Here is a 12,706-nt window from a genome sequence, read left to right as displayed (position 1 = left end):
AATTAAACAATGAATGATTAATAGGTCACATGTTTGACTATTTAAAGTTATGAAGGGGACTGAGCATAATGGACCTTGGTAGTGGTGTGCGGTACACCAGCACAAACAAGGCATTGACAGATTTATGTCTAACAGTGGAAAATTTAATATATCATTTTTACCACAGTATAACACATTAGGAAGCTGCCATTGTTACTTGTAGCAGAAGAGACACACATGGTGGGTAGCGAGTATTTATTACCTTTTGGCACAGTGCGGCATATGCTGGTACAGATGTGGAAATGAAAAAAGAAATTGAAGACTGCAGATGCGATGAGGCTGCCTCACATTCACATGACAAACAAAATAAAAAGGTGCTTAGGAAAAAGGTACATGCTCAGTCCACAGGCTTCAATTTACTATAGCTAAATTTGGATGTTCACGTGCATTTAAGTAGCATTCAGCCTACATGTCCTAACACTGAAAGTGTGTTTGCTGGAGAATATGCATGCTATAATAATAAATGTGAACAGGGGACTCGGTTGGCAGTAGAGCTCCAGCTATTTTTGGTTTAACTAATGTTAAAATTGTATTTTACACTATTATACCTTGTATGCGATGTGACGTAACACATTACATTTTTTTCTTGTCAAAACTTAAAACTATTACATTTTGAAGGGGTCAACTTAAACTCATGTCCAAGTTATCACAAACTTATGAGCGGTTAACATGCTTTCTGCAAAATGCTCATTATGCATTTTACAAATGATAAATGACTGTACAACTAAAAATAATGCAGAGAAGATAAAATAGGAAAGTAAAATTATACAAACCAATGACAATTAAGATATTGTCAGGACAACGTGCTAACAGAAAATAAATTTGCAATGTGATTTAATGTATCCATACAGCATATATTTTATGATAAAAATAGTTTAAATTAAGTAGGTATGCACCATTTTTCCTTTTTGCCTTAACAGCCCTGGCAAGAAGTATATTAATTGTGGCACTTCTTACAATCCACAACCCCCAAACTCTGAAACTGTTTTTATATATGATCATGTCTTCAGATTTTGAAGAGGAATTAATCCTCCACCCCCGCAATTGGTTAAGAAGCTGATAAAACAGCATCGCTGGTAATTTGTTCCACTTCAAACACTGATAATGATAATAAGGTAGCCCTGGATTAACTATTAAATAAAATGAGAAAATGTTTAGGGTTTCAAAAATTTTTTAAATAAGAAACCTTTAATCATAAATAAATTTATAAATGGGCAACAATAAATAATTTTTGATCCTTGAACAGTATGTTGAATTGTTGTAAATCTTGAAGAGTAGGAGGCAATAGAATGGACAATGTCTTGTTTCATACAAATGATGCTTCATCATTAGAATGTCATTTTAAAAAAATGTCCACCAACATCGATTTCTGCAGAAAGACGATTTTGAAAATCAGTAGTGTTACAAGTGTGAAAGCTTTCTTTAGTAGGATATACTGTAGGGCTTAGTTTGAAAATCTATGCTGAGGCAGTATTCAGTCAATGGAGATGTACATTTTCTTTGGTTTGTCTTTATGTAATATTTTCATGTTCATAAAGATGTTTTGAAAGGCAATATTAAGGTCTAGTTAGACTTGTTTGTTTTTGTTCAAACCAAAAACTAAAAATAAAGTAAAAATAAAAATAGCAACCAAAGAAATTGGGAAGAATAGCTCTTTGAATATTTATTTTTTTTACTGTCAGTCTTGTTTCATGTGTTTTACTGTATAGTTTATACCGTACACATTTTCAAAGATTTTGTGCCTTTTTAATGGCATGTTTATTTCTTGTTAAGTCCTTTATATTTTATTTTTTTATTGTTTTGAACAATAAAGATATCTCAGATATAAAATAATTAGATCAGCTTATTAAATCTTTTGTTATTATAATTTACCATGGTCTCATTCTGACACAAGACGGGAGATGCAATTCACTCTGTTTAAAAACAACTTAAAACTTGTTTAATGCCTTCCTGAACAAACATTAGCAGATGTAACATTATGTGACTTTTTGGTGTGGCGTATATCAAATTTGCAGTTGGTGATTTTGTCACTGCACCATTTCAAATTATACAACTGAAAATTGCAGCCCATGTCACTTTTAGTAACTGAGCACCAATCTGCCAACAGTGACATGCTCTCCCCTTTTTTATGACAGCCAATTACGTGCTGCTTGAAGGAGTGTATACAGGATTTTTGGCTGCAGCAATATCTGCCCTTTTTCCATTCTGTTTTAGTCTTTATTCCTTATTGACACATTCTATGCATTGTACGTCCAGCTGAACATTCATTGGTTCTCAATATTTACATGCAAGGAATCCATTCCTCCAAATAAAAAGAAAACCAAACATGCTGGTTTTATCCTAGCCAGTTGCAGACTATTTGGTCTCAGTTGTTGGGTATGTCACATTAGCCAACTGACTCCATGAGATTATGTAAAAAAAAAAAATCTATGATTGAAAATTGCTGGAAAAGACGTCTTATGTGACATAGCCATTACCCTACCACTGACCTGTACTTTCAGTTTACACCTCTCTGTCCATGCGCTCGGGATGATTTGTACTTGTATCACAAAAACCTGCTATTTGTTCAGGGTTTTCTTGTAGTATTTGTATTTTTGCATTTTATTCTGGTTTACTGTCTGTTATTCAAATTCAAAGCTTTGTGTTTTATATTTTTATCTTCATTTAGCATTTTATGCTGATAATTATTTTATGTTGTGTATTTGACCTTTTTTCTGCATCTTCCCTGTTGCTCATTTTGAAATTACGTGAAATGCTTTGAGCAAGGGAAAGACACTCTATAAGGAAAATGTAGTTATAATAATTGTAATAATAATAATACTACTGTAGCCAATTAAGATGGTCTTTACGAAAACCTATGTAACTGGGCCAAAAGAAGCACCTGAAAAATGGATTCAGACTGAAACGTTTATGCAAACAGATTATACTGTGCTGTTTTATTATATTAAGATATATATTTTTGACCATACCACCCACCCTTAGCAAGAAAATGGGAACACAGGTGGAAACCAGTCAAGGAAATATTTTACACTGTTAGAAAGATGTTCTTTTCACTGAGAGCCATAGAAACATGGAATAAACAGACCGTAGTAGCTTGAGGACCACTCAAAACTCAACTTAATCAAAATTATTCTACTGGTCTAATAAGCAGTGACAATATACCAACAGAGATAGCAAATATTTTGCACTGGAAAAAAAAAAATTAGCTCTTAGAATATTTTACATGAATTATAGGGTTATTATTGTCACATGTACAGAGAGCAGTAAAATTCTTACTTGAATGATCTAAGGGTGGCACAGTGGTAGCGCTACTGCCTCGCAGTAAGGAGACCTGGGTTCACCTCCCGAGTCCTCTCTGCATGGAGTTTGCATGTTCTCCCCGTGTCTGCGTGAGTTTCCTCCGGGTGCTCCGGTTTCCTCCCACAGTCCAAAGACATGCAGGTTAGGTGCACTGGCGATCCTAAATTGTCCCTAGTGTGTGCTTGGTATGTGGGTGTGTGTGCCCTGCGGTGGGCTGGTGCCCTGCCTGGGGTTTGTTTCCTGCCTTGCACCCTGTGTTGGCTGGGATTGGCTCCAGCAGACTCCCGTGACCCTGTAGTTAGGATATAGCAGGTTGGATAATGGATGGATAGATGAATGAATGATCTAATAAAGAGCAATTTGTTACTCCGTGGAATCAATCTAAAGACATCACTACAGAAGCACTTTTTTGGAATAAAACAACTAAAAACATTCTGAGGATAAAACATACAGAAATAGCAGGCTGCCTCTCAAATCTTTACATGTACTAAACATGTTTCATCCTGCCAAATCCTAACAGAACTACTAACTGGTATTAGGAAGTGGAAACAGTCTGACAAAAATTGAAACACATTTAATAATGTATCGGGCTCAATCTAACCTGTACTTCTATCCAGCATATCCCTATGTGACACTTACCCCACAGTACTGATCATCATTAAATATCTGAGGTGGAAGGGGATTCCCTTGTGTAGGAAGACTTTCCTTAGGAATGTGCTTATACATCCACATTCTCTGGTCCTCCAACATGGTTATATCAATTTCTTCAAATGAAATCTTGTTTGCTTCAAGAAATCGCACCACATCTTGCTGTCTTTTCTTGATCTATATATTACAAGAGGAAATAGTAAGCTTATACATTTCTGAAGAGATCAACTGTACTGATGGGCATTAATATAAAAGAGAATTATTATAAAATAATGTTTGCTCTTTGCTTCTTTTACATTTACATAGGTAATCAAAAAAATCTTTAAAAATAATGTACACAATTATGATCACATTTTCTTTTATTATCGACTGGTAAACACTTCATAAGACGGTCGTTACACGGATGATGAAAAACAACATTTACCACCTAGGATATAAAAATCATATACATTACACCTCAAAGCAGCTTAAACAGTAAAACTAGGCAAAACATAATTGTATGAGTCATTTTCCAATGTAGTTAAAAAAAAAAAAAAAAAATCTGATCCACCCTATTTTCCCCAATTACTGCATATTTTTCAACAGCGAATGTCACATCTAACAAAACAAATCAGAGAACATATTAACAAAACTTAGGATTTTTTTTTTGATTTGAAGAAAATAACATTGCATACAATCAAGTTGAAATTATACAAAACCCAGCCACAGTGGATGTACAAACCAGTGCGTTTCTTTGTACCAGTCCCAAGCCTGGGTAAATGGGGAGGGTTACGTCAGGAAGGGCATCCGGTGTAAAACTTTGCCAAATCAATATGCGGACAACAATACAAATTTCCATACCGGATCAGTAGAGCCCCGGGTTAACAACGACCGCCACCAGTACTGTTACCCAACAGGGTGCTGACGGAAATTAGGCTACGGTTGGCCAAAGAAAAAGAAGAAGAAGTAGGAGAAGAAGAGGGGGGGGGGGGACGTGTCCGGAGGCAGGAGGAGAGGAGGAAAGTAAAGAGAGTGGAACTGAGGGTAGGAACTTTCAATGTTGGCAGTATGACTGGTAAGGGGAGAGAGTTAACAGATATGATGGAGAGAAGGAAGGTTGATATATTGTGTATGCAAGAGACTAAATAGAAGGGGAGTAAGGCTAAGTGGATTGGAGGTGGATTCAAATTGTTCTATCGGATGGGAGGAGAAATGGGGTAGAAGTTATTCTGAAGAAACAGTACGTAAAGAGTGTTTTGGAGGTGAAACGAGTGTCAGACAGAGTAATGATTATGAAGCTGGAAATTGGAGGTGTGATGATGAATGTTGTTAGCGCATATGCACCGCAAATTGGGTGTGCAATGGGTGAGAAAGAAGATTTTTGGAGTGAGTTGGATAAAGTGATGAACAGTGTACCCAAGGGACAGAAAGTGGTGATTGGAGTGGATTTCAATGGGCATGTTGGTGAAGAGAACAGTGGAGACGAGGAGGTGATGGGTAGGTATGGTGTCAAGGAGAGGAATGAAGACGGTCAAAGGATAGTGGATTTTGCCAAAAAGATGGACATGGCTGTGGTGAATACGTATTTTAAGAAGAGGTAGGAACATAGGGTTACATACAAGAGTGGAGGAAGATGCACACACAGGTAGATTACATCCTATGCAGAAGAGTTGATCTGAAGGAGATTGAAGACTGCAAAGTGGTGGCAGGGGAAAGTGTAGTTAAGCAGCATAGGATGGTGGTCTGTAGGATGACGTTGGAGATCAAGAAGAGGAAGAGAGTGAGGGCAGAGCCAAGGATCAAATTGTGGAAGTTGAAAAAGGAAGACTTCAAGGTTGAGTTTAGGGAGGAGGTGAGACCGGCACTGGGTGGCAGTGAAGAGTTACCAGACAGCTGGGAAACTACAGCAGATGGAGTAAGGGTGACAGCAAGAAGGGTGCTTTGCATGACATCTGGAAAGAGGGAGGCGGAAAAGGAAATCTGGTGGTGGAATGAGGAAATACAGGAGAGTATACAGAGGAAGAGGATGGCAAAGAAGAAGTGGGATAATCAGAGAGATACAGAAAGTAGACAAGAGTACAAGGAGATCAGGTGCAAAGTGAAGAGAGAGGTACGAAGGCTAAAGAAAAGGCGTATGATGAGTCGTATGAGAGGTTGGACACTAAGGAAGGAGAAAAGGACCTGTACCGATTGGCTAGACAGAGGGACCGAGCTGGGAAAGATGTGCAGCAGGTTAGGGTGATAAAGGATAAAGATGGAAACGTAGTCACAAGCGAGGGGAGTGTGTTGAGCAGATGGAAAGAGTACTTTGAGAGGCTGATGAATGAAGAGAAAGAGAGAGAAGAGGTTGGATGATGTGGAGATGGTGAATCAGGAAGTGCAACGGATTAGCAAGAAGGAAATAAGGGCAGCTATGAAGAGGATGAAAAATGGAAAGGCCGTTGGTCTAGATGACATGGAAGCATGGAGGTGTTTAGGAGAGATGGCAGTGGAGTTTTTAACCAGATTATTTAATGGAATCTTGGAAAGTGAGAGGATGCCTGAGGAGTGGAGAAGACGTGTCCTGGCGCCGATATTTAAGAATAAGGGGGATGTGCAGGACTGTAGTAACTACGGGGGATAAAATTGATGAGCCACAAACATGAAGTTATGGGAAAGAGTAGTGGAAGCTAGGTTAAGAAGTGAGGTGATGATTAGTGAGCAGCAGTATGGTTTCATGCCAAGAAAGAGCACCACAGATGCAATGTTTGCTCTGAGGATGTTGATGGAGAAGTTTAGAGAAGGCCAGAAGGAGTTGCATTGCGTCTTTGTGGACCTGGAGAAAGCATATGACAGAGTGCCTCGAGAGGAGCTGTGGTATTGTATGAGGAAGTCGGGAGTGGCAGAGAAGTACGTAAGAGTTGTACAGGATATGTACGAGGGAAGTGTGACTGTGGTGAGGTCTGTGGTAGGAGTGACGGATGCATTCAAGGTGGAGGTGGGATTACATCAGGGATTAGCTCTGAGCTCTTTCTTATTTGCAATGGTGATGGACAGGTTGACAGACGAGATTAGACAGAAGTCCCCGTGGACTATGTTGTTTGCTGATGACATTGTGATCTGTAGCGATAGTAGGGAGCAGGTTGAGGAGACCCTGGAGAGGTGGAGATATGCTCTAGAGAGGACAGGAATGAAGGTCAGTAAGAACAAGACAGAATACATGTGTGTAAATGAGAGGGAGGTCAGTGGAATGGTGAGGATGCAGGGAGTAGAGTTGGCGAAGGTGGATGAGTTTAAATACTTGGGATCAACAGTACAGAGTAATGGGGATTGTGGAAGAGAGGTGAAACAGTGCAGGCAAGGTGGAATGTGTGGAGAAGTGTGTCAGGAGTAATTTGTGACAAACAGGTATCAGCAAGAGTGAAAGGGAAGGTCTACAGGACGGTAGTGAGACCAGCTATGTTATATGGGTTGGAGACGGTGGTACTGACCAGAAAGCAGGTGACAGAGCTGGAGGTGGCAGAGTTTAAGATGCTAAGATTTGCACTGCGTGTGATCAGGATGGATAGGATTAGAAATGAGTACATTAGAGGGTCAGCTCAAGTTGGACAGTTGGGAGACAAAGTCAGAGAGGTGAGATTGTGTTGGTTTGGACATGTGCAGAGGAGAGATGCTGGGTATATTGGGAGAAGGATGCTAAGGATAGAGCTGCCAGGGAAAAGGAAAAGAGGAAGGTCTAAGCGAAGGTTTATGGATGTGGCGGGAGAGAGCATGCAGGTGATGGGTGTAACAGAACAAGATGCAGAGCAGAGAAAGATATGTAAGAAGAAGATCCGCTGTGGCAACCCCTAACGGGAGCAGCCGAAAGAAGAAGAAAGTTGAAATTATACAAGTGACTTCATAGTAAAACTAGAAAATAAAAATGAAAAGAAAAAAATAATCAAAAAGTTAAAAAAAAGGAAAGCAACAAAACAGAATTCAACTCTCACCAGTGAGAAAGAGAAGAGAATCATTGCAAAAAAAATTGCTTATTCTAAAATTTTTTTAAATAAATTTTGCAATATTTTAAAAAAGTAAAACTTTAAAACTTGCCCAATCCCCTCCCCCCCTTCGCGGCCACTAGCCTCTTTGCGGTCCTGCCAATCTCGTATGGGGATGTGGATGTTCAATTTAAAGAGATTTTTATTTTCAAGGGAATTGTTACATATGCATCAATGCAATGTATAACTGCCCGTGATTGAATTTTGTTTCTTTCTCTCTATTAAATAAAACTACTTTTTCCAATGTATGGCTCTGAGATTTGTTAATTGTCTTTGCAAAAGCTACTCTAACCGGAAACTGTTAACGTTTTAATATGAATGGCATATTAAGATCTCCTTTGTTGTTGAATGTTATTTGTGGAAGATGCACTACATTACCTTTCTTAGATACATCCTTCTTTCTACAGTAATTTGTGCGTTGTAAGACTGGACGTTGTTAATGGTTGTAGATATTCTTTGGGATATTGTACAGTAAGTTGCTGTTTTCATCTTCGGCACGATCACCACCAACTGTTTCAGCATAGTCTATTGATACGGACTTGGTGTAACAACCCCCTTTGTATTTAAGTGGAGATGATGATCTAAAATAATAAACTTGCAGGACTCCTTTCATTCAATCTCTGTGCTCATCTACCGTACATATTAAAGTGCTGACTAACGAACAATTGGTCTCCACCAAAAGTTTTTTTTTTTTTAAGCTGCTTCTTACTCCTCCTGCAATTCTCGAGACTATGCATTGTGTATCTAGATGCTCTCTTTATTAACCCAGTGATGAATTTAGCAATGGGTTGAAGGGCTTGCACAGATAAACTGGAATATTAAAATATTTTAAAATGTTCACAGATATATTTAAAACAACCCATCCATCCAATTTCTGTATCCACTTTCCAATTTAGTGTAAATGGAGGCTGTACTTCATAATTGCAGGAACTAGTCAAGAAACCCCTTGCCAGAACATAAAGCACACATTTGCACAGTGCCAATTTATATTTACCAAATTAATCTAAAATTCACATCCTTGGAATACATGTGGAAAGCAGGGAAAGCATGCAAAATATATTATGAACAAACCTGGAATTAAATCCAGTCCATTGTAGCTGTAAGAGTGTTACAAATGTACCACCATACAGTCCAATTCACAATAAAATTTCCAGAAGGGAAAAATAATGAAAGCCTAAAAAAAATATCTGGCACCCACCATCTTCATAAAGATTAACTTAAAGAGAAGAAATTGGACAAGATACAGTATATGAAAAAATAGTCAATAAATATATGCATGAATACTATATATTCACATGCACTGTAGTTATCATTAAGCAATATGCATTTGAATCAGAATATCTAAGTTTAGGGTCACCGGACTTTCTTGGCAGTACTGAATTAATTAATTGTATGATCTGTGCATGCTTTATACCAAGAAAGCTAGCTAGAGAGCTGCACTATAGTTTAATAGCATATGCAAAAAGACAAGTACTTATACCATGTCACAATTAAGAATGCCCAGCAACCATGGAAACAACATGCACCAACTGATGGCATGGCCATGCACTACCACATCCAAGCACTTTGAAGTGTAAGCACAACACATCGTACCAGGGTGCTGCCTCTTTCTACTTCTTGCTTTGTAATTACCACATTCTGTATCATTAAATATGGAATCTGGTTCAAATTCCTGGCCAACTCAGCGGGTAAAGATTTTGCACATTCTCCCTGTAGCAGTGTTGGTTTCTTCCTGTACTTTGGTTTCCTTTCATATCCTGAAGATATGCATGTTACACTGTATGGCGAATATATGAAAAGTCTATGGCTGGCCCAGTACAGCTAGATAATGAATAATGAGATAGACAGGATACCCATTCTTCACAGGGAGTGCTATCGTTGGTTCTTGCTTTGTGCATAGTGGAATCAAAATGGCCTCTGCTTTAACCCTGAACTGGACAAGCAGTTTCAAAAATTCCTAAAAGGGATACAGGTTTCTAATAATTTATCATTAGGGTATTTGTCCAGACTGCTAATTATATAACTATTAGAATTATCATTAAACATAAAACTGTGTTGGACTCTACAGCATGCAACACATTTGCTCTAAAATTATCAAACTCTATATGTACATTGAATGAAATAATAAACTGTGCACTTTTAGTTTAGTGCTTTAAATCATTCACCAAAATAAAGTTTAATGACAGAACTTTAAACATTATACTTTTTGAAGGTAGATCCATATTGGCATGCTATCAAGAAATTTCTTTTTGATAGCAGTAATCTCACAAGAAATTGTAAAGTCAGCATAGAGTGCAAATCCACTCAGTAAACATTTATTGATGTTCTTTGAAGGTCATGCATAATTTTAAATATAATGTACATAGCTGACATCAAAACTACATTCTACCAAGTGCATGTTAATACCAACTGAAAGGTCAGTTTACTGGGGTTATTACAATATTACACGTATTATCCTATTTTGCTATTTTGTGTGTGTTTCTTTAAATAAATACATTAACCCTCAATATAACATGTTGACTATACAAAATTCACCAATTGTTCTAATGTTCAAGCACCAGTTTCATTCATAAAGACTCCCAACTTAAAAATTAACCTTATATGGCATGAAGGAAGAAAGTTGCTTCTGAAATGTAATGCAATTTAAATAGCACTGTTCACCGCAAATTTCGAAATGTCATAATAGCAGTGTGCCTTGTGAAATTCCTACGTGAACAAACAGTTCACAGGCGGGTGAAATTGTTTTTCATTCTTTATCATCCTTGTCTAAGATTAATCTAATGCAATTCAATGGACCCCTAAAAATAAATAAATACACAAATAAGTACGCCATTTGTTTAAAATATTAAAAGGATTTCAAGTAGGACTTAACTATGACCAGTTACATACATTACAAACATAAATGCTGTAAAAGATTTTAAAACAGCAAATCAGCTTGGGCAGCAAAACTTTTACTACATGATAGTCTGCTAAACAAAACAATGTAGAAGTCTTTATAACATAAACTAAGATTGGCTGGATGGACGAACGAATGGAAAGAAGGATAGGGCAACTAGGCACCTGCCGCAAGGTGTCTGAACTATAGACAATACGCCACATCATATTGTTTATCATTATGCACTAGTTACAGTGAAAAAAAAATTACCGAAGTAATTTCATTATAAGAGGAGAAATTTTCAATTTATTCTCAAGTGCATTTCCACTTATGGGCTCAAGTTTAGTTAATTCCTGCAAAGGGTGTTTTAGATAAGAATTATGGCATAGTGGCTGCTGCATAACAGGTCTTCAGACATGGAACTGGCAGGGGAAGTGACTGGGGGAGGACACTGTCCTCACATAAACTGGTTTTATGGAAGGTACCATGTAGAGATACTGGAGTGATTAAGGGATAAGAGCAAATGTCCACCACCAGAATTTCAAAACTAAGATTAAAGAGTAGAGGGGACATCATTGTCTAGCCCCCATGGATATAGGAAACGGGTGAGAAATATTCGACTTAGTAAGACTTGTTGGGTAAGGCTGTACTGGAGCTGCCATTTATAATGTGTACAAGTAGACAGAGGTTATCCTCTGCGTATGTTTAGCTAATCATCTGGTGTCTAAGTTTATTAAAGATATTAGCCAATAACTGGAACATTCTATAGGGTCTTGTCATGCTTTAGAACTATTGTGACATCCTCCTTTGTCAGTTTAGAAAGATTAATTCTATTTAAAATGTTCTGAATATCACTGAAGGAACAGAAGTACCTTGAAATAGTTCTGCGTAAAATTCCTGAAATTTTTTAATGACTGTTGTGGTGTGAGTGACTATTCCTGTCTTGGTTTTAATGGTTTGGATAGCTGACCTAATCTCACATCAACACAGTCTCCAAGCCAAAAGCCAACTAGATCTTGCTCCTCATACATAATAATTATCCCTATTATTTCTAATAGGAAAAAGAGTTAAATTCAGACCTGGTTGTGGTGATCTCTAGTACATATTCAGTGTCGATCAACTGAGGATGGAGTTTTCTAAATTTGCTGTTCTTTTATCTCTTGTATTTTCTCTCTGCAACAGCGTGCCAAACACTACTAATATACTAATAATACTGATAATTTACTTAATCATGGAATAAAGATGTGTTAAAGCTCCATCATTGTGGTGACATTGAACAGCCTTGATGAAGCAAGGAAATGCTGCAAAACTAGCTAATTGACGACTTGTGTGTATAATAATTCATATAACTGAGCCATTATTATAATGTTTATTCATGTGACAAACATATCAAACCTCAAAAATGAAGAATAGGATGTATACATTCTATTGTAGCTGCCTTTTAACAGGACCAATGCTATGTATTTGCACTGAAGAACTTGGGGTTTCCTCAGTTTATACTGGTTTTCTTTTGTCACTTCTCAGGACTAGAAACCAATGCAATCCCTTGTTGTCAATGATTACATTAAGTAAAAGCACATGTGTGATTCACTCCCACTGAAAGCTATATATAAACATACACTATAACCTAATCATAGCCTTCTGGTCTGACACAGCATGGCTTACATGGCACTACTTGAAGAGTATGCAAATTGTCATATACAAAGGGAGCAAACTTTTAGGGATAGCTGGATTTTTTTTTTGCCCATGACGATGATTGGCTTATTAGCCTGGAACTATGTAAGGAGTTGGGCAAGACACTGAAAAACAGACAAAATTGGGCTACACCTATTCACATATAGAATTT

General features: G+C 37.5%; 1 protein-coding gene across 2 annotated transcripts in view; it reads right to left on the bottom strand.

The window, feature by feature from the left end:
• sh3bgrl2 (SH3 domain binding glutamate-rich protein like 2) overlaps window positions 1-12,706 on the bottom strand; it is a 51,566-nt gene that overhangs the window by 32,814 nt on the left and 6,046 nt on the right. Inside the window, exons 2-3 of one of the 2 annotated variants that reach the window (XM_028797725.2) lie at window positions 3,979-4,164; window positions 1-1,169 (exon numbers count right to left, since the gene is read on the bottom strand). The exon at window positions 1-1,169 is cut by the window's left edge and continues 742 nt beyond it. In XM_028797725.2, the coding sequence (XP_028653558.1) occupies window positions 1,131-1,169; window positions 3,979-4,164 (225 nt within the window). In that variant the 3' untranslated portion in view covers window positions 1-1,130. The remainder of the gene's footprint in view (window positions 1,170-3,978; window positions 4,165-12,706) is intronic. The other variant, XM_028797724.2, reaches the window with a different exon arrangement.

This window comes from Erpetoichthys calabaricus, chromosome 3, assembly GCF_900747795.2.
Source record: "Erpetoichthys calabaricus chromosome 3, fErpCal1.3, whole genome shotgun sequence".
In the NCBI taxonomy this organism is placed as follows: domain Eukaryota; kingdom Metazoa; phylum Chordata; class Cladistia; order Polypteriformes; family Polypteridae; genus Erpetoichthys; species Erpetoichthys calabaricus.
The sequence above is the reverse complement of the archived record's forward strand: the minus strand, read 5'-3'. Positions and strand labels throughout refer to the sequence as shown.